This window comes from Aquila chrysaetos, chromosome 6, assembly GCF_900496995.4.
Source record: "Aquila chrysaetos chrysaetos chromosome 6, bAquChr1.4, whole genome shotgun sequence".
Lineage (NCBI taxonomy): Eukaryota > Metazoa > Chordata > Aves > Accipitriformes > Accipitridae > Aquila > Aquila chrysaetos.
In genome coordinates, this window is record NC_044009.1 from 48,273,709 (window position 1) to 48,297,187 (window position 23,479).

The following is a 23,479-nucleotide window of genomic DNA, read 5'->3' on the forward strand; positions in this document are numbered from 1 at the left end:
TGTGTTTCAAAAATATCATTATGTATTCTTATTATTATTTTCATACTGTGGCTTTGCTTCTAGCCACAGAAAAATCTGTGCGTAGAATCCTTAGAATCTAAGAGGAAGTTAAGGGAATAATATTTTTATATATTTTTCTCAGAAGAAATTTCTGAGATGAGGAAGGGGAAAACTTAAGCTGTTAGTTCTTCCCTTGTTTCCCTTGTTCACCTTTGTGGATCAGAAAGCAACTGATTGCTATTACAGACTTAAAATGCAACAGAATACATTTCTTTTTGCTGTTGTGCAGTTGTTAGTTGTTGTGGGTTTTTTTCCTGACTTATTAACATTACTAAGAAATGGTACGTAACACCATAACACATTAATAGATGTTGTTCTTCTAACATCATTACATCACAATCTCTTCCTGTACGCATCTACAAATGTTGCGTGAAAGAAATAAGCAGAGCTTGTGAGTTTTCTTATTTCTACAACATAGCAGAAGGAAAAGCCGATTAAAAGATTTATTCAAATATTTACATGACACACACTCTTGCAGTATTAAAGTGTGAGCTTGCTCCTTTTACAAATCTCTTTAGCAGCAGGTCTTTTCTGCCCATTGTTACTAATACAACTTCTAAATGGTAGTTACAAGCTCCCATCTCAATGACTTCAGGCTCTACTTGGGCGTCCTCTCCGATTTTTCTCTCCCTCCTCCTCCTCTCCCCCTCCAGTACGCCTTGCCTTTATAGAGATTTGTGTAGGAGGCATCTAACCCATTTCCTCACTCCCAGTACTTCTCTACACTCTGCTCCGCGCATCCTCCCACACGCCAGCTTTGCTCTGCACATCCTCTTTGTAATCTCACCCTGCGCCGCCCTTTCTCTACACATCTCCTTATGTTTGGAACAGTTTTGTAAGTGGGTGCTAGATCAATACCCTCTGCATTTCAAACACTCTCCTGAAAATTCATCTCTTTCCATAAGCCTATGAAATATAGCAGAAAATTACGATCAGCATCCTAAATAGCATCAGAGCCATCGTTACAAGGTGCACATTTCTGGAACCAGGTAGCAGCCCTGAGCCAACAGCCCTATCTGCTATTCCTGCCTTTCCCCGTTTCCTGGCATTCCCCAAGAAACTGGAAAATGGGTCCAAGGAGAAATTAGGACACTCTGATACTTATATTACTCCATGTATGGTAGATGTCTAAGCAGCACAATCAGGACTGAACATTTCAAGTGCTCCTGTTGGGAGGGCACTGCAGTATCTCCCTACTCAAATGCATTTTTCCTTTGTAAAATGTCGCTATACGTTCTCGGTTGCCATTGTGGTGCAGTGGAAGGCAACAATTTACCTTGAATGCTGGAGGTAATTAAGTATACATATTTGCAGTATAAATATGTAGATGTACCCAGTTAGCAGTGCATTCTACAATATTAATTCCTAATGTTCTTGAATGCATCCAAGTATCAGATAACTTAAACAACATGCATTTTATGCTTCCTATTAAATACAAGGGGATGCAGAGACATAAAAACCATAAAATGCTTTGTCTATAGACATTTAGCTGGTTTGTGGCAGAGCTGGGAGAGAACCTAAATCTGATCTATCCTCTTGCGAGTTTTAAATGTATTACCTTCCCTATCATATATGTATGGTGTTCAAAGTCTCACGAATATGCACACTGATTGCCAAACTAGCTGCAATCCTTTAAAGAGTCGTTCTCCACAAGTACAGCAGACCTACACTGAAGACCTGAGCTAGAGATAAAATCCTTCTAACTCAGCTCATATTTGTTTCCTGTGACAGTCATCAGCACCATCATCAATTTTACACCAATTTCAAGGACCAGCAAAAGTAACAGCTTCTGTTTCTTGACCACTGAAGAAAAGAAGTCCCAAATTAAAATTTATCAAAACAATGAACCGCAGACATACGGAGCCAAACATCTTACTTCAAAGGCATTTGATAGATAATACATTATTGCAAAACAATTTATTCTCCCTCTCTGTTTCTGATTGCCACTTTATTTCCTACTAGCATTGTTCTAGCTTTTTCTTCAATACGTGTTTCACTGACTAGTCTGAAGTACTCACAGTTCCCTCTGGTGATGGCCTCCCTAGCACAGCTCCGATACTTACACTCTGCTACTCTTAACTGAAAATTAGTTGAAGTAACAGATGAGTATTAGTACTGCAAAACCTCTAACTGGGTAAAATATTAGTTCATTGTTTGGAGGGGGGGGGTATTTTTCAGGTGGGCATCCCTTAGACACAGTCTGGAATATCGAAAAAATGAAACACAGTTCGGGCTGATAAAAGTGCTGAAAACCTAAGGCAAAGTAACATGCTTAGATTAGAAACACAACTAACTTGCTTGTTCAGGAGCTTTTTGAATAGCAGAATCTTTCTTCTCTCAGTTTAAAGTTCAGTTTTAGAAGAATAACGGAACTTCTTTCATTCATTGTATGATATGAAATAAGCTTACTAGCTCAAGTTCCTTTGTAAGCTCACAGAAGAATATATAAAACCATCACCACTAAACATCTAACAAAACTCGCAGGCACAGAGATGTAAAATTAATCACACTCAATATATATTCTTGAGTGCGACAAGGGGAACCAGTCGGAATGAAGAAATTTTCCACCGGTGCTTCAGTTGTTTTATTGATAAAGGCAGAATTTCTGGTTCATGAAACAACTAAATGCATAACAGCACAGATGTGAACATGTAAGAATAGCAGGGCTTGACCCTCTGCTACTACAGGGAGTTCGTCACAGACATAAAGGCTTGTGATCAAGCTCTGAATTCCTCAGCATAGGAAATGGTCTTCTCTGTGCGAGCGTACCTTCAGGTTGTAGAAGAACGCTGGGGCCAATGAACATACCATGACAGCAACACACATTACAGGAGCAAATACCTTACAATGTAATTACATTAAATACCTTAATATGTAATTCTTACAGGAGATGAAAACTCCCATAACAGCCTGGGCTTCATATTTAAATACAAAAAAAACCCCAAACAAATGTGATTTATAATCATATGCTTAGACTGTATAAACATAACTGCCCTAAGAAGTCATTGCACGCACACTTTTATGCAACTCACTCATTCAGTGCTCAACTTGCAACACTTTTTTAGTATGGATGTTTTTGTGATTCTTTAAATAACATAAAACCAGCAAGTTACCTAGACAGCAATATCATGCAATACTTCGACACAGAAATATGTCTCAACTACTATCAGCATGAAAGAGTAAAAAGAAAGCAGAAAAGACCAAAAAAAAAAAAAAAGGAACAAAACATATTTAAGTAGCCAGAATGCTTTTTGATTATCTGTTTGCATTCTGTACCAAAACCCAGTCACAAATAAGCAGAAGTAATATATAAGTTGGGGCTTACCAGTTAAAATCTATGTTAGATATCTGATTAACAGAACAACATATGCCAGATAATTAATAAAACTGCCAATAAAACCAGTAAAGAAATAACTGCTGAAATACAAAACATGTATTCTGAGAAAATTTTCCACCCGGTGTTTCGATCACGGAATAAATTGGTATTGCTGTATGAAGAATCACACTGTGAGATATCATAATCACTTCTGGTCTTTCCTACATGTAGGCCAGCACTTACATCTACACTAAAATAGACGCTACTACTCTCGAATATGGCACTGAAAAAGGCAACTATCTGAGTACAAATGGTTTGTAGCTAACAGATAACAAACAAAGAAAAACAGTCTCTCTTTTTCCGTTCCACCCTCCTCACAGAATCAAAGGGTTGGATACGATTCTTACATTCTTGACAGATAAGATTAGCTAATGACAAGCTTTGGATTCATCTAGTAAATCCAGCAAAGAATACACAAGGAAACGTATAGAAAAAAGGCTGCTGTTGGCAAATTTGAAAGCTTCAAGTTCTTTCAGATCAGAACTTGCAGAAAATCAATTTATACATGAATTTTTATTTTTCTTTTAAAACAACTCTGCAGTCAGATCAAGTCAAGCTTACCATCTGCTGCAGATAGAAATACAGCTATATTCAAGAATCACATTATAAAACTTCTTTGTAAACTTTACATGCAAGCTGTTCTTGTCAGAATTAAAGTCATTGTGATAATGCATCTTAATATTCAATCAGGCTTTAAATAAAGAGTGACAAAAGTCCACACATGGATGACAAGCTGTTCTACAGTAAATATTTTTGTATTTATTGAGAAGGGGCTTATGGTGGTTTAGGACATATTCCATCAGGCATTTCAGTCTAAACTACTTAGAGAGTAATAAAACCAAGATAAAATCCCTGTTCTAAAATCCTCACCAAAATTTAGTTTTTAAATCAACTTGATCCTATTACTATTCCTACTTAATTATGCTTTTACTTCATCATTTGCTTGAAAACTTTTCCCAGCTGGTGGCTGTTATAGAGTGGAAGACTTTTAGCACCCTGTATTTTAAGCAAGGCTTTATTCCCAAGTGATGTTGAATGTATCTATGGAAGAGAAAAAGCAAATACAATGTAATTTTTCCATTATAGCTGACCCTCTAAAGCAGAGTAAAAATTCTTCAATTTTTTAATGTAATTAAACTTGTTAAAGCCATTTCCAATATTCCTGCAACTGAAGGGATACAGTATAAAAAAACCTTGAAAGTTCCTTTTCCACATACTCTAGTTAGAAACACAATTTACAGGAAAGCAGAGGCAAAAGAAAACATTATGACAGGTAGGGATTAAATTGGTTTTTTCGTTTTTGATTCCATTTTGAGAAGTTAAGAGGCACGTGTTGCAATTAATGTAGTTAACTACTTACTACAAGTTCATTACACATTACTGTTTTTGTTATAGCAACTACACAAGTAACTCAATACAGCAGTGAAAAAACAGTTTATAAAACACCTGAATGAAACAGATATACTATATGCCATCACAGACAAGCACACATCATATAAAATAAATCCTAAATAATCTTACCCTGATGTTGGATCAACAGCTATGGCCTTAGGGTTATTGAGATCCAGCTCGATGAGGGTAATGCACACTGATCCGTTCTGGTTGCAAACGAAGATCCTGTCACTGACGTGATCCACAAAGTAAAAATTTCCAGTGATCCAGTCAATTGCTATTTGCTGTACATCTGCCAAAAAAAAAAAAAAAAAAAAAAAAAAGAAAAAAAGGCTCAGAAGTGCATTTGTAATACAAATAACTGAACTGCTGGCTGCTTCACCAAGAAGATGCTCTACTCAGTAAAAAAGCTCTAGCTGGTTTTATGTGTATTATATGGTATATAATAAGGATTTTCAACACACAAATATTGGCAGGAGAGAATTTTTCCTTTTTAAGTACAAAAGTCTGATTGCAACTTCAAGGGCATGAAAGATACATATTTGTTTGTAGTTCTCGTAAGTATTTTAAGGTTTGTCATTGTGAATTTTTTAATGGTATATTCAGAAGCAACATGACTGCATGATGGTGCATCTGTGAAACAGGGGTCCGAAACGCTGGCGGCTGCAGATCGCAGTGGGAAGGCAGCCTCTGAAGCCATTCAAGTTCTGAAGTTAGCGTTCTAGGATGTCTGTTACACCATGGGGATAATACGCGGATAAAGCTTATAAAAGTTTATTAGTTATGCTTAAAGGGGACTAAGCCCAGATTACAAATACTTCACAGAAATTTAAAAAAAAAAACAACTGTGGGTAGATATGCATGTCTAAAACCACTGTATGTAGTAGCAGACATGCGTGTGCATGCATGCACTTTCATTTAAATTACTTTTTTTTTTTTGCAGTTCCGAGAAAACTGGATGCTGCCAGATTTCTGATTCAACTGCCACAATAAGTAGCATTAAAGTCCCTGTCTACGTGATACTTGTAAAGAGGCGTTTCTTAACAATGACGCCGGGAGTTTTCCTTCTCGGGATGCTCAGGTAGCTTCACACCTACCTTACACAAGTGTTTTAAAACAGTCAGTTCTTTTTCTTGTGGGATCCTGGAACCACTTTCTGTAAATGCCTTCTAAATCCTGCATTTTTCTTACAAGTCAACCTACCTGTCCATACATAGTCTTACTGTTACAGTAAGCAAAAGTATAAAGAAGCACAAAGTGCATAACTTTATCAATTTCATTTAACTAAGATTTCTTTACTTCCTATTCTTCTTGACAGTACTGTATGATACCACTCTGTAAGACAGAATTAGTTATTCTTAAATTAAGAATAACTCAATTACTATATTTCCTGTTAAAAGTTTTCAATGATAAATATTCATTATTTTTTTTTATTTTGAGAAATATATATTCATTATAGTACAGTGGTTTCAAAATACTGCTAACATAAGTTGCAATTCTTTCATGATGAGAAAAACCAGATGGGATAAAATACCATCTCACATAGTAGCTTTTTTTTGGTTACTTTCGGTTTTCTGTATTTCTATCATCCTTAAGAAGTTGAATTTTTAGGGGTTTTTTCCGCACTCCAACAAGAAACTATTGCTACCATCACCTACATGCCACATTGGAGAATATAAAGTAAACTTGATTCAGAAAAAAAATTGTAGTCATTAAGTTTTTGACAATAACTGAGGGCTTATGAGTCATGCATTTGCTAAATACTTAAAACAGACATGGAGACTCATGCGTTGTCCTTCAAAATGCAGGTAACATAAACAAGATTTACTCAATAAAATATCAGGAATAGCTACCAGCTGTATTCCATCTCAGCCATCCCATTACACAGTTCACTGCTGTCTCTTCTATCTCAGATTTCTCCCCTTCTGCTATTCATTTTCCTTTTAAGTCAAAGCGAATATTATGCCGCTTCCCTTCTGATAGCTCCTATTACAAAGATCTGCTGAGCCAGAATAAAGAAATGCTCCATTTAGTCCAGTATCCAACCTCCAGAGGAGGCCAATGTCAGGTACACTACGAGACATATGCGAGCGCTAACGTACTTTAGACAATAGGGAGGAAAAGGTTTTTTTTCTCCTTGTCCAAACAAAATATAGGACATGGTTTTAAAAATATCAGAAAAAACTCTGTCCCTCTGGAAATCAGGAATAGTTTAAGCATTTTCAATGTGTCTGCTTTCCATTTTCAGAAGTTAGATTCATAGAATTAAAGGTTTATGGCTCACTGATTCAATGAGACTTCTGAAAATTGAAGATAGGTTTCCCTGTAATAGAAGCCTTTCTGAAAATATTATTTATAAAGGATGAAAGTTACAAAAGGGATTCAATTTTAAATATTCGTAGAAATAAAATTAGGAATAAAATTCCTGCCGTGAGAGCTCCGGAAGACTGCTTTACATTGGGAAGGGGTGAAAAGGAACAAGCTTAAGTAGCAGCCCACTGGAGGAGGGTACTGTTTTCTTCTTCACCTGTGGGAAAAGTACCTATTTTTACCTAAAGGTGATATACTCCTGAAAGGCATGTCACACACAGATTATTAGATCTGTTAATATAACAATACTGACATTTATAAAATGTTGGCTCTATTCTTTCCTTAGTTATTCATTAATGTATCACAAGAAATGGCACTAACAGGGTTTTTTATATGGAAAAGAAGGATAATTAATTGCAGGTCATATTAGGGATAACCATTTGCATCACATAGTTAAAACGGAGGCTGCTCAGCAATCCAGGCAAGGGAGACATCCAGAAGCAATTTCACACCATAACCTTTGTGTCAAAGACTTCAAAAAGCATCGGTAGCTCTTAACACCTATTTACCTGATCTCCCCTCCGCAGCAGCTTGTCTTTGGGAAGGGCACGGAGGTACCAGCAGCAGAGGCTATTTGAGAGACTTAGGCTCATTACAACTGCTTTCCTTGTAAAGCTGTTCATTACGAAGCATGCTATGCTTCAAGACTTAATCATAGAATTTCCAGAAAAAGCAGCACATCAATTCCCATTTTTCTTCAGAAGTCTACTGCATGAAATGGAAGAGAGATCACCCACTATGCAAAAACCACTTCTCTCAAAAATAGACCTTCTGGGGCAGTACATCACTGTAATCGAGTAATTAGCCTGGACATGCAACGCACAGGAGCGTTTGCATTTAACAGTTCCAAATGCGTTGTGTATTTTAGGTACCATTGATCTGGTGTGGGTTTTGTCTTCTTTGTACCATGCGCTCTGAGGTGAATTGGACGCATGCGGTTTCTCACAAGAGAAGTTTATGAAGAATTGTCCAAGTCCATTCCTCCATAAAATTATATTCTACATGAAAAATCCACTTAGCTAGCAGATAACAGTTTTTTATGAATCGAACTTTTAATCTCTATGGTTTTGCTAGCAGCTGTGCATTAAGCTGCTTTGAATGGCTCTCCAGTTATCACACAGGTTCAATGCGCTGTACACCATGGAGATAAGGTTTTGGTTGCACTGCGGACTTCTAAAATATATATAACTGCTTGTACTCAAGAAGTTACTGAATTAATTTCATGCCTAATTCTGGACTCCTATATTAAAACCCAATACGTACAGATGTCTAGACCACTCACAACTTTAAAGTAATTAATCTTTTTTTCTTTCATTCGCACAGTTTCAGAAATCTCTAAAAAGAAATGCCTCCCGCGGAAAACACAGATGTTTATTCTGAGCAATCTTGTATATATTTTTGAGGTTTTCCTATATTAATAATAGTTTCCTTGGAACATTTCTGCCAAATGTGATCATCCTTCCTTTATTACTTTCTAAAAACTAGGATGTCCTCTTAAGGACTTCATAAAGAATAGTTAAGACATCATACAGTCTAAATTCTACACAAGCAAAAATGTGGCTAGAAGTATACTTTTCCTGGTGTTTTAAACACACAAATATTATTATACCTTTAGAGAAAATAGCAATTTTACACGAGAGTGGCTAAATCTTCAAAGGGCACTGGGAATATATGTTTTATGGCCAAAATATAGTTTATGAAAATCAGAGCCATATTGAATGACTGTCTTCTTTCACTTTAATTTTCAAACATATAACTTGTACTGTACGCATTACTACATTTATTTCAATTTCAAATCAAGACTTGCACAAGAAGACTTCAGTTAACAGGAGAGAAGGAAAAGCAGCGTCATATTCTTGTATTTATACTGCTGTTGTAATTGAGATTCAGCACACATACTGCCTATTAAAATCAATACTATATTAACAGATTTCATTTTTTCCAGACGTCAGCGAAAGACTAGAAACACAAAAATTAGTAATCTTTCTCCATTTATACACTTCAGTAAAAGTATCTCTTGTTTTTAATGTGAGAAATGATCTAAGCAAACTACTTGGTGGAACTCACAGGAGTTGGAGTCTTTTTTAGAAACTTCTGAGTGAACTGGGGAATGATTTTGGATTAAATATAATGAAAATTAAAAATGCTCATTGCACTCTCCATATGCTTTGGTTAATAATGAAAGAGATAGACAACATCCCTCTATTTTAAGGGAAAGACCTTAGCTTCTACTGTCTTATATACTTAAAATTTTCCTTGCTCTGAACATGACTGCAATGAGGGCTGCCTAAAGGAACTCTGAAATCTACTCAAGACTCAAGGTGCAACAATTTCATTGACAGTTACTATGGAAAATTAGAATCATGATTCGTTCTTGCTTTTTGGGCATGGTTTTGGACATTTTTTTTTAAATAAATATATACAGCAATTCAGTATTCATTTCTTGCTTGCTTTTACCCAAAATTAATGCATATATTTGAAAATGCTTAAAAATAATCTTTATTTTTCTCACAAAATGTTTTTTTTTTCTTTTGCCAAAGTTGATCTTAAAGGAAGAATTATTTTGATCTACCCAAAAAGCTAAAAAAAAAAAAAAAAAAAAAAAAGTACTAATTTTTCTTCCATAACCCATATACATCTCTTCCGAATGAATGTAACATTCAAACTTCCACACAGGAATTTCATGCTGTATTCTGGGCTTGCCTGGGGGAGATGAGAGAAGGGGAAGTGGTTTAAAAAGTGGTGGTTTTATCTTTAATAAAAAAAAGAGCATGGGCGGGCAGGTACCCTGACTCCCCATGAACACAGCCTCGAAACCACAGTTGCGGGGAGGAAACCATTTGCTCCTCTTACTGCGCCAAAACGTCAAGTGTTTATTTTACAGAAATCTTTCCGCTTTGCAAAGAGCAGCTCAGTGTTGTCGCAGGCAGTCGGGGCTGCTAAGAGTCACTTGTTTAATTTATTCTATTATACAAGCACGGTGGTTTTGAGGACTGTGCAACCGTTTGGACGGTTGGCCATATGCTAGGGGAATAAACGCTTCGGAGAAGCAAGAGAGGATCGCTGTAATAAAACTTTCAGGAGCTTAACATTTCTGTAACGAGCATCCTAACACATGGAAGATGTCAGTATGGTCCCCAGCGGTCGTGCGATATAGGAGCGCGACGGTGGTGCTGCTCAAGTGCCTCGTGCCGGGAAGAGTCACCTTCGGATCCCCCTTTCCCCAAAGGCCAGGAGAAGAGATCTGCAGATCTCCCAGGCATGTTCACACCCGCTTACTCTACATTCTGTTACGTCTGTAACTGTTTGCCTCTGGGGCTCGCTTTCACAAACCAGCCTGCAGTAAGTAAGGGTTTGCTTCACTGTATTTTGACTAAGGAAGCATCTCCTGCTTCCTGCTGAGTCAAAAGAGGTGAGACAGAAACCAAGGTTAAACAAAGATTAATCTGGAAGCCAAACCCATGAAAAATGAGATAAGAGAAAAAATAAGTAAAAATGGGACAACGTATTTGAGACATTGTGCCTTTCCCTCTGTTTTCTCAATCTTCAGGGTGTATTTTTTTCCACATATACGCATTTTATTTCTGCACGACTCAAAAGCTGCTTTCATTTTTTGATTGAAAGCTGAGATTTTAGCAGGTGAGGCTTTGTGAACTGTTTAAGGTAGACAAATAATAAAAGTGCCAGGCATGGCCAGACTTGCTTAGTTTAATTTAATACCTATTTAGAAAAAAAAAAAAGAGATAAAATTATCTATTTATAAAGGAACAAACAAAGTTTATTCCAAAGAACAATAGCAAGCAACTTGGGGATAGGCTTTTTGCCTCTACCTGGGTAAAAAGCCAAGTTTTGAATAACAAGACAAATGGTAGCAAGCCCTTCTTTTTCTAAAATAGCCAGTAATTATCAGACCAGGAAAATAGCATTCAAAACACGCATAAATGACAGGCTGTGAATTCTTACAGAAGCATTGCCTTTGCTGTGCCTCTCTTCTGAGAGTAACGTTCCTAATTAGCAGCCCAGACAACCTCATACTGACACTGTGGCTTGGGAAAGTTAAGCTGGCATAGATTTTTCTGTGCCCCTTCTGCTGACAGCAATTTGCCATAATTATGTCTGCAATGCCATTTACAAAATATGATTTTTATTAAAAATGTCACCATTCAATAAGTTAAACACACTGGTGTCTAAACTTTTAACAGCCATGTCCTGAGTGATTATTGCATATGTTTAAAAATGAAAAATCAAATTAAAAATATCCGTCTTTTTCAAATGACTCATCCTCAAATGTCTGATTCCTTTGAATTAAATCAGCCTTCTCAGATACTGTTTGTAAAGAGTATAATGCAAAACCTAGAATATACTAAATTTAAATAAGCACTTTAAAGCATCCGGACTTCAAGTTCCTCAAAAGAAAAGAAACTTTTTCCTCTTGTTTGCCGAGTAACATAATTTATATTTCAATAAATTGGGTTACGGTCGAAAATACAGCTGGTATTCTTCCAACCCTACAGGATATTAGAAGATACTGCTTTAAAAACCTATAAATGTGAACATTTAGACAACAGCAGTTTCCCCAAGCTGAAGAGTTTTCAAAAATATGAGCCTAATCTAAATATTATGAATACTTAATGAAAGCATCCTGATAGCTCACGAAGACACCTAGTCTTTCAGAGACGTAGTCTATCCGGTCACTTAGAGATTCAAGGATTCAGCTTCCAACTAGGTACAGAAAAGAACACATTTAGGCATTTATTCCGTATGGGCATTTTTCTTTCTGTTTAAAATCAGACTTTTATCCTTCTACTGGCTGCAGCCCACTTATCAAGAAGAGAAGATCCAACACCTGAAATTTCACATGATTTAGGAGGTTTTAAAATTAGCAGTTCCATACCTTCCGGAAGACTCCATGAAGACCGTGACACAGTCTGGCCTACCAGATCCCTGCCAGTCCTCACATCTGTGAATTGGTGTCTGAGCACCGATGACACGATCCGCTCACAGAAGCCGGTTTTGGGGCTTTTGAAGCAGTACAGCAGATAGCTACGCAAGTTTGCTGCTCAGCTCAAAATACAGTCTTAGCCCACCTGGCGGCCCCGGTCTACCTTCACCTTGCCTTGCAACAGTCCCGTTGTACACTTTTGCTATTTCTACAAAAGTTAGACCTTTTCAGTTTTTCTACGGCTTAGTTTCTTAGGCCGCTATGAGGCATGTTACTACTGATGGAAGCCAGGCAACGGAGCGTTATTAAGACAGGCAAGCCACAGTACGTTGGCTGAGGTTGAACATTGAGCAGGTATTGAGAGAGAAACGCGGGTTTAACAATAATCTTCTTCGTCCCATTGGGAACCCTGGGATCTACAGAACAATAACAACAAAAAATCACACCTTCCTCTTCTAACAAATCCCTCTGTTTACAGAGCATTCAGAGGAAATGTGATGATGGCGGACCCCAGGTGTGCTTGGGTCTGTGCCTTTGCCAGGAATTTTAAAGCAGGGTAGCAAAATCTGGTCCTAAATTTTTTAGCGTATTTCTTCTTTTACTCGTGTTATAGAATGTTTCCACCACACAATGCATCAAGTTTCTGGAGTGAGTAAAATGAGTGAAATTTTCTATTACTGGGTCTTGAGTCACAGAGTTGGCTGTGATGCCAACAGATTAAATGAGTAAGGAAAAAGTGTGAATCAATGAAATAAGGGCCTTATGAATGGCCCTATCTTTTAATCCTGAGTGTTAAGATTTTTATAAGGAGTGAATTTTCTGACATCAATCTCATGTCAGAAACAAGTAAGAATAATTGAAAACCATAACGTTTCTAATTTCTGCATTACTGAGTTTCAAACATATTGCCCAGTGATTGTAAACTTGTAATGGGGTCCCAGTAGCCTGCATACATGCTGAACAATAAAGACAGATTTATAGAGGTACATAGCTATAACAGTCTCTCTTTTTTTTTTTTTAACTGCACATTCAAAAGCTTCTTATAAATCTGCTGAGACTGTAAATCAAACCCAGTTATTTACTTCAAAGCAGTTAAGTCATCCACTGTTAAAATTAAAGCATAATTCAGCCGCAATAGGCATCCCATCAAGCATGTGGACTAAGAGAACTGCTGCGGGAAAAACGACGCGGCTACATTAGGCTGTAACACTTGCCTCGTTTAACCACCTTCCATCAAAGGCAAAAGTGTACAACCTTCCACCTTCCTAGGACTGCCTGCTGCACATATTATGAACTTCATAAACCATCGTCACACAAAAATAAGGTTACTTAAACATTTTCCCATAAAGACGCTAAGTAGTGGATTATTACAATTTTAAAGATATAGCAGTAAAATATGGAGTTACTTTTGCAATACAAAGTCTTTAAGGAAAATGACTTCCAGAGAAAGTTTGAACAGTTTAATACCAGAGGTAGGCAATGGTGCTTTAAGGAACGGTTTTGGGGGGATAATGTAGAAGTAAATCATCTTCGTCGGCTCTTAAAAAAAGGGTTAGGGAACAAAGGAAACTCTTATTGCACACTTTTTGTAGAAGGTAGCATTTGTCAGACAACACTGGTTCACAGGATCTGGAGTATGCTGTAGTTTCTTGCAGGTAAAATGCAGGCCATAATTTTGTAGGATAATTTCATTTTGAGCCCACTATATCTGCTAGTAGCAATTTACGGTCTAGACAGTATGAATATGCAGTACATGACATGACCTAGTGCTACAAATCAATCTGTTTCTTTCCCCCAAAGGGCATTATTACATTCAGTTTTAATCAGAAGGTAATACTGACCATAGAATATTTCATTCTGATATATAGATATATTCATATTGGGCACAAAAGTCTTTATCTTCATCTCAAACATATTAGGGGAAAAGGAGAAGACATTACACTTTCCAAAAAATTTTATTGCTAAAATAAATTTTATTACAGAACTTGTTTATAATGTAATTGAAATCTGCATACCGAGTCCAATTTAAATCCAGCTTGAGAATTACAACTTAGAGGATACTAGAAAATTTAAAAATATCTTCAATTATAAAAACTATAACCTGCACAGTTAGCAAACATATACCTTATTGTTCCACATAATACCTCTGAAATAAAACTGTATCATGTGTTTTACTAGATGAGATAGCCTCTTTTTGTAGGGTTGCTAAGGAAAGAAAAAGAAATTGCTGCTTCTATTAAAGGACATTAAGCAGTTTTCTCCATCTTTTTCCCCTCCCTCTAACAGAGGAATCACTGTCACCACCTGATGCTATCAGCACACTTGTACTTCTGCAAAACACTCGAAACCACTGTACAGCCCCCACTAATGTCACTTCCCTCATATTATAGTTTGAGCAAAACAAACAAATAAAACCCTTCATGTCTGTGAATGCTGACTGCCAACTGACTATAACAAACGCATACTCATGTAATCATTACCTCACCCTCCCTTTCTTCCTATCTGTCCTTTTCTTTTTTTCATACATTTATTACATCTTTTCAATATCAGAATAGTAACCTTTGAGCAGAGGACTGTTATTTATTATATGTGACCTGCCCAACAAAGCAGGCAATTGCCCAGACTTAAAATAAAGGCATTGTTGATGCACTTAAAAAAAAAGAAAGTTTTTTTCCTTGCTAACTTATTTCCAATAATGCAAGAAATAATAATAAAAAAAAAAACCAAAACATGGGTTTAGAGTTATGCATTAATTATTTTTCTATCCATTTTCAAGCAGACGTCAGGACACTGCTTTTTTTTTTTTTTTTTTTTTTTAATTTCTATCATCATCACTATAGTGGTGGGATCCAAGTATTGGTCTACCTGAGCATTACCTTAAAATGGAATACAACCGTAGATTCCATTAAAAAGTCCCATAAACCAGTCAAATAGCTGCTGCTTCCAGTAATATGGCTCCAACTCAATGCTCTTATGTTTGCAGAACTTGAACTTTGATTTCAGAAAGCTTCCAGCCCTTTCCAAAACTAGCCACTTTACAAAGATATGAGGCCATAATCCCCCCTCTTCTCAACCACAGAAGTATTGTGTACTTTGTGCTAACTACTTCTACCTTGTGTATCCCCTATCATTTTAGCATTTCAGTTTTTAAACCTCACAGCATCCCTATGCCATATGGAAATACTGTTATTCTCATTTTACATTTAGAGGGGAAAAGACAAGATTACTTGCTAAATGTCATCCTGAAAGTCTTGGGAAAAACAGTGGTCTCCTGACTATCAGCATATTGCCTTTCTTCCTAAATCACTCCTCCTTTCGTGTAAATGGTAAAATGAATTTGTCCTAACACTTGCAAAGAAACACAGAGGAGAGACATGAATATGCATTGCATCCTCCTCCAGGTCCCCTCTGCAGGGTATGCTCTTGTCTTCCTTGTAGTAATATCTTTTGCCTACCCCAATGTTAAATTACTTCTGCGATGAGCGATCCCACAGGCAGCAAGATACATGGTGTTAATGCTCTCTGTCGTTAAGAGCGGGGCAGGAGCACGGCACCGGGTGCTGCCCGGCTCTGCCTTCGCCTTACCCAGCACCCTTCCAGCCGGCAGTTGGCTCTGCCTTGCACGAGGCTCTCCACACAACTTGACAGTTCACGCAGAAGTCTATTTCAATTCTTTTCAGGGCAGCTATCTTCAAATATTTTTTTTTTTTTTTGCTCAGTCTACTTTATGAAAGAATAATTGTCTGTCCAAGTATATGTTTGCAAAAGGAAAAAACCCCAAAGCTCAAACTGTGACCAATTATTTTGGAAGATACAGAACATGGATTACAGTGCATTCACAGACTGTTATAAAATATGTTTTCCCACTACTTCATCTTACTTGAGGTGCCTTTTCCCAATGGGTTCATTTCTGAAGCTAATGCAGTGGTTATGACTACGTAAAACAAATCTGAATTTTGCGACCAGTTGAATAGACTCAATGACTAACCACTATATCCTCCGAAGAGTCTCAAAATGAAAATACGTATTTTCAGTGTATTCATAACTAGAAGAGAAACAGTACTGATCTTTTTAAACCCATTATACTTAGCTCCTTCTAGATAAATAGAAAAATACTCCCCCGTATTAAAAAATTGAATCATATGCTTAAGTGAAATAGCAACAAACGACATGCAAGCAAGTCCAAAAATGCCAAAAAGAGCAAGAGTGTCTGGAACTGCAAATTGTGGCAGGTATCCCCACACACTCCTCAATCAGCTCATTATTTTTGCTTATATAGTGTGACAGAGATTTTACACAATTACACATGCAAAGACTATCCAAACTTTATCATCGGCTCGAGAACTGTCATGGTAAATGCCTAACCCAACATATCAAACTGCAGCTGTTCTGTGACATGTTGAGAAAATACAGGGCTTCAGCTTTGCGCAAACAGGCCAACCCTTTTGCGTATTCTGTCCTTCTCTTCTCATTTAATTACTTACAATGATTAAAACACTTTTTTCCAAAACTAAGAAATTTATATAGCTTAAGCCTGACTTTAGCAAAAGTGATTTACTCTGCTTAAAAGTTTTGTTATGTGTAATTTTTCAATTTCAGAATGAGTGCTTCACTAAAACCACTGTTAAAAATTTTAAAGCAAAAGCAAGATTTTATTTTATTCAACCTAACTGACAAATAGTGAGAAGGATAGGATTTCTTCTTCCATTTTATTTATTTCATAATGCTGATATGATCCATAAGGTTTTCAGCATTTCAAGTTCCACTCCAAAGCTAAAGTCAAAAGAAAGTTTTAAATCAAATTTGCTTAATTCTAAGTAGAAATCCACAATGTAAATTTTGTGGATTGAGAAGACAAAAATATTTCTATGAACTGGAGATAATACTTTTTGAGCTAGTCATTGCTTCTGCCATTCAAAGCAGTAAAAACCTGAAAAAAGCAATCATATATTAAACCCCCAAATCAGATGGTGGTTTTAATTTGTCATGTCCACCACAGTGTAAATAATAATCACAGTTTTATCAACTTTTGCAAACATGCAATTCCCCTTTCTGTAAGGGCTCCTGATAAAGTACTAAGTAAAGAGCAAGCCCTTTATTTTATTCTGACGCATACAAACTCTTTGGGGTGTCTCCATCACAGACTACAGCACAGCTCAGAAATACCCAGGCTATAGTGAGTACGGAAAGCAGACTAGCCCAGAGCCTAAAGTGGTATAGCTTATAGAATTTCTTAAAAACCAGTGACAAAGATGCTGCAACTGTTTTTATCAGATACATAGCTTCTGATTTCAGATTTACTTGGATTAATGCAATTTCTATTCATTTATGAAAAGCATGAACTTCATTTACCCTTTTCCCTGTAGCAGTACGAAGCATTAGATCAAAATATACTTGCAAAACACAACAATTAGTAGAGGCCACGAGCTAGATCACAACTTGCAATACTTCTGTTTTTATTCTAATACTCTTTTCATTGCATAAGATATGTAAGCAGATTTTTTTTTCTTCCTGTTCCTTCCCCCAAAACATACAGCAGGCAGAGTTTTTTTGTATTGCTATGCACCTGATATCAAAGGGCAAAGTCATAGTACATGTGATTAAGTCTGGGCAAATACTAACAGGGGTTGTGCCAGTTGCTTATGTCCTCTAGACTCAGTTCTGTATGTAGCAGGTACAGCACAGTGCATTCCTAAAACTTCTCAGGCTCTTTGCTGAAAACATACTGTTTCCTTATGGTTTTAGCTACTGGATAAATCTCTATCTGGGATGAACTTTGGTCTGTAATTGCTCAAATGCTTCATTTTTGATATCAAAATATGGTACCACTTATGATGTTGGATGTAAACAAACAGTATTTTGGGTTAGATAGTTTTTCTTATGTCCCCTTCTTTCCTAGAAAGACAAAAGTACTTTTGAAGAAGCCACAGACTTTTCTTTTTTAATATTTTTACAATGTTGGTGCAACTTGCGTTCTGATTTGTGGCTCAGAGAAAAGTCTTTAGGAGGCAGAGGAACTAATTTTAATCACGTGATCCAAAGTGCATTATGTAAAAAGAAAGGTTTCTCAACTTCTTCAGTTGACTTTAGTGGGGGTTTTTTGATGATGTCTGAATGAAAATATTGCATTAATAAATTAATATCTGGAAGTACGTGGCAAATTTGCTGTCAGTTAGTCTAATTGAAGCAAACTTGATTAGCATTGTATGTGACATGAATTTACAAATATCTCCACTTAAGAAGAAAACCACTAGCTACATCATGAAAAATGTGAAATTTATAAATAAAATAATAAAGTTCCAGTGGAAAATGAAAAAAGTTCATGCATATATAATTAGTTCATGGTATCTAATACTAAAATTTTAATCAGATATTTTAGCGCCATTGAAGAAAGTTTCTAAGAGTGTGCACTTGAAGCCTCACGTTCATAACAAACCTTACTGAAATGGGCAGGTTACAACTATACATCTCCTGTATATCTCCTATATACATCTTTCTTAGAAGAAAGGCAGAAGACAAGCTTCTGTGAATACTGAGGACATCTCAAGAGCCTGAAAGCTGTAGCATAAACAATAGAGGACTTTTAACAATTGCTGTAGCTAGACAGTTGCTTAGATCCTACATGGGATCAAAAAGGGCTAGAAGTTTTGGTTGTAAAAGGCAACACCATTCTGTTCTTGTTTCACTTGCAGCATGTTACAAAAAAAAAAGGACTTTCTGGTTTCAGCAGACAGCAAAAAAGCGTACTGAACCAGTGCTGGAATCAGAGGAATGAGGGATCGTCTTTCCTGATCTCCGAGAAGGCTGTGCTATGCAAATGTCTGTGTCTCCCTGGACGTTTGCCCATTATTGAAGTCCACAATGGATTTACAGAAGCAGAACAAGTTCTGTTTTTGTGAAAATCATACGACAAAGAATAGTTCCAGTGGCTACCAAGTAAAAACCAAAATGAAGCCAACATGGTGCATATGGATGTCAAAGGCTTATGGGAAAACGTGCGTCTAATCCCATAGAGCATGCATTATTTAATTCCACATTTCAGAAAAAAATTACTCATGGGTTTTGTTTGTTTGGTTTTTTGTTTGTTTTTTTTTTTTAACTGGTATTTCATTATTCTTGTATCTGGGGATGTGAATACATTTGTAAAATATTCACTATAAAATTGTGCATTTTATATTTGCGGCAACCTACTTATCTATACATTAGATCTTTATAGCCCCCCCCAAGTATTTTATTCTATCCTCAAAACCTTGTTAACAAAATACAAATGTTAGTGTTTTATGAGCAGTATAATAATACTGGAGAGTCCCTCAGTATGCCTGATAAAGATAAATTTACATGGTTACTGACACTATGACAAAGTGTCCATTTTTTATTTACAAAATCCTTCTGCTACTGTGGGAGGTGGCTTGCTTGCTCTTGGATTTGCTCCCTGGTGCAAGAGCTTTTCTATCAAGGAGGGTTTGGGATGTAAGGAAGGCACAAACGATACAGTTATGTCCCACTGTTAGGACAATAGTGAAGCTAATTAAGATGGAAGTCCAAAAATGGTCAGCTAGGAAGCTGACAAATCGGGGAAAAGGGAATCTGACAATGCTGCGGTGAGAATAAGGACATGAAGAGATGTAGGCTTTGCAGAGACAGCATTCCAGAGACTGTCCCAGGCAGAGCCTAGGAGTTCAGAGGAGGGGGTTATTGGGGGGGAAAGCAATCAAAAATTTGCACAGAGAAATGCCATTGAGATAAGACATTTTATTTTCTGTACTCAATCTGAGAATTAAACTGTCCAGGGCATGACTACTGCAAAGTATGTAAAAAGAAAAATAGGCAGCACACCAGCTTTGCTAAGAACAGAAGCAGGGTTTTGACTGATGTCAGTGAAAGATCAGTTGTGGAAGCTGGGTAAGTAGCAAAGCTTGAAGAAATAGTAGTATTGTATCTTTGAATGACTGAACAATTCCACTCTTGGCAATTAACAAGCAGTTAATAAATAGCTCTTGTGTCAAAAAGGATTAAGTGCAGGTAACCTAACGTGGAGGGAAATGCCACCAATTCAGAGCATCTGCCATGGAAGCTTGTGCCTCAAAAAGACATAATGCAATGTTACAGGGACACTATTCAAGCCGGTAGCATAATCCTCAAGTCAACTTGAATGGACTGTATCCAAAAGGTGCACCGAAAGCAGACAGATCCTTCACAGCTAAAATTTAGAAGCTCCTAATATATGCAAGGCCCTCTTAGGATCTCTGTTATACAGATTATATCTTAACTTTTGTGCAAACACCATCAAGCATTGAGATATACACCCGAATACATGAATACTGTTCATAAAAAAGATAATGGATTTGCAATACCTACTATGGTCAAAGGATGAGATCCAACTGATCGTGGCTTTTGGAACAGAAAGGCTGAATGAAAAGATATGAATTACCCTTACTCTTCTAGTAAACCTGCTGATCATCAAAAAGACTATGTATAACCAATAATCAGAAAAGACTAGCCGGGAGCTAAAGATAGAAGCACACTGATAAAAGGAAGTTTCTGTACAGGCCTAAGTCTCCAAAGGAGTCTTGTCATTAGAGGGGGGCAGAAAAACTGTACATAAAAGGACAATGACCAGATAGCATTGTTTCCTGCGCTAAATAAAAGTCCATACTGCAACAAGAAAGCACCTCAACAAGGCTGTATCAAATATTGAATCACAAGTTCTGTAAGTCCGGGTACACCAGAACAAGGAATTAATGTATGGACAGATGCAAAGATCATGCAAAGAAAGCATTTACCATATCAGGCCATGGAGTATGAAGGACATCCAACTAAAAATTTGGACTTGTGGCTGCTCTGAAGGGGAATAGCTAAAAGCACATGGAAATTAAAACAAAATGGAAACATGGAAACATATGAAAATCACAAGAGATACTCAGGAAGACATGAGGACAGACTCAGAAAAGATGTAGCCTTCCACATATGACAGTGATGGACCCATGTAACTACCTAAGATGGAGGCCAAAGCTGGTTCCATGTTAAGCATCACCAAGTTCCACAGCAGTGGTCTGTGCTGGAACCTGTGTGGGATAACATTCCCAAGTCACCTGGAAGATGACACGAATAACAAGGTGATAAAGTCTAATAATGAAAATAAGGTTTCCAGAATAGTAAAGAGGAGGGTCAGTTTTGAAGAACTGCAGGACCTCAGGAGGCTGAGTGACTGAACAGTAAAAGGAGATGGGAAACTCAAGCTGAATAAACATGAAATTCATGAGAAAAGTATCCTAGTTTTGTATATTTAATGATGGCTCAGTGTAGAGCACTTAAGAATGAGATATTGACACTACAAAAAAAAGCAAAAAAACCCCTACCTTTGGACAAAGTAAGAAAGGTCACTATGCCAGAAACTGCATTTGCCCAGTCTTCCCAAAAATGCAAGAACAGCAATGCAAGATCAGCCAGGGCTCTAGGAGTGCCAAGTGGGCACCATATACAGGACAAGTATGCTGTGATATTTCTTTAGGATCCTCTTCTCACATCCCATTCTAGCTCTCATTACTGTATGAGATGCTCTGAACACTACTAAAGTGCCATGTGAGGTGTAAATGACCTTTGTCATGAAGGCTTCTCATTTCTGTTCATCTTCTAGGAGGTCTGCAAGCACGGGCTGTCTATCACAGAAGAAAAAGAAAAACCACATTCTACAACTATATTGACAGCCTATAATGCCTGTCTGGAGACAAGCTCCGGGCAGAGCGTATGTAGGAATAAACACCTCCCCCTAGATCTTCACAGTTGTTCTCCTGAGTAAGCCAAACTTTGCTTTGATTTCTCATGAATATTCACAGCAACTTCACAGGAAGGTTGCTGACAGAAGCACTGTCTCTAGTGCTTAGTGTTTCCTTCAGTGATTGAGCCTTATCAATGCCAAGCTAAATGACTATAGCTATTCTGAACGCAGCACTAGTAGTTGTGGATAATCACTGCCAGGAAGTTTTTGGGTCAGGGGATGGGGAGGCAATTAGGGGGACCAAAACCAGGGAAGAAAACAGGAATATAACCAGACACTGTTGGATCCTGATAAAATACTCTGGGCTCCCTGTCTGATCATGTTCACAGCAACCATATCCAAAAAGTGGGAAAGCCAAAAAGTCAGCTTTGGTTTGCGCTTGGGAGGGCAAGGAGAAGGTGCTGGGTTCCACGAGCAGAGAGATGAATACTTCTCCCCACCAGAGACTACCAACCCTCCGTGCCCATCACCTGGTTCCAACCTTGGAGTGACTCTTCCCCTGTGCTGTGGTAGGGCAGGCTGGGGAAGGCAGCGAGATTAAAACAGAATTAGTACGGAGGAAGCAAGAGGTTTCTTTTCATCCAGATCGGTCCTGCACAAGCACATCTGCCAACAGAAAAGCCTGTGTGCCTTCCAAGGTGACGTGGGATCGACTGTCTGGAGGTATAAAACACCACAAGGTGGCAAACCTAAACAAAAGCATTCCAGGATTTGTACTGGTGTACCGTGATAACTGAATGCCAAGAAAACCTGAATCAAATACCAGCCAAGCAGAAAATATCATGCTTTGAAACATCATCCCAGAAGAGATTTTGTTATATTCTGCGGAAAAATAGTGGCTAAAACCCAGGCTGTGCTGCCTGGTGCTTGTTTGGAGAGCATGTAAGGTGCTTGGTACTTGTAACGATGAAGACGCAAAATGCCTATTAAAATGAAGAAGGAGATTCTGTCATCCAGAAGGTGCTGCTCTTGCCACCCGCCCACTCCAACACACAAAAGCATTAGTATAAGATTGCACATCATGGCTTTGAAAGGGCAGAAAACTGTGAGAGATTTTCCACATTCATGCCATTCAAAAGAATTTTTGCTCGTTTGGTCCTAGAGATAGCACTTAACATAAATGATTGCTCCTGAAAGTCTTCCTGTACTAACTGGAAGTGGACTGTGAGCTAGTGTAAAGCGTCAAGGAGCACGTCCGTTATTATGGGCAGGGGTTGCACAAGCCTCCCTTACAGGAGAATCTTCCCTGAAAACCTAGTTGGCTCCGACACTTTCTGCATGAATCTTTCCAAGAGGAAATCTTCCAGCTTCTCTTCCAAAAACTTCTAGGTCTTAAAAAGACAAAGATGAAACAACATGCCAATGCCTAGCTTTGGCTAAGACAAGAATGCCTGTGCTGATGTTACCATGCCTACAGAAACCTGTCGTTATTTAAAAGGCTAAAACTATCAAACAAAACCCATCCATGATATAATAAATCTTATAAGCCTGAAACTAGCTTAATAACTAAGCACAGGGAATGTCATCGCTGGAGTTGCATCCCGTTCCCCCGCAGCAAGCA

The 23,479-nt window shown here is 37.6% G+C and overlaps 1 protein-coding gene across 8 annotated transcripts in view; it reads right to left on the reverse strand.

The window, feature by feature from the left end:
- LRP1B (LDL receptor related protein 1B) overlaps positions 1-23,479 on the reverse strand; it is a 759,343-nt gene that overhangs the window by 341,349 nt on the left and 394,515 nt on the right. For 7 of the 8 annotated variants that reach the window (XM_030018329.2, XM_030018325.2, XM_030018333.2 and 4 more), the window contains one exon: positions 4,958-5,120. In XM_030018329.2, coding sequence (XP_029874189.1) covers positions 4,958-5,120 — 163 coding nt within the window. Of the gene's footprint in view, positions 1-4,957; positions 5,121-23,479 lie in introns of those variants that run through there. The other variant, XM_030018331.2, reaches the window with a different exon arrangement.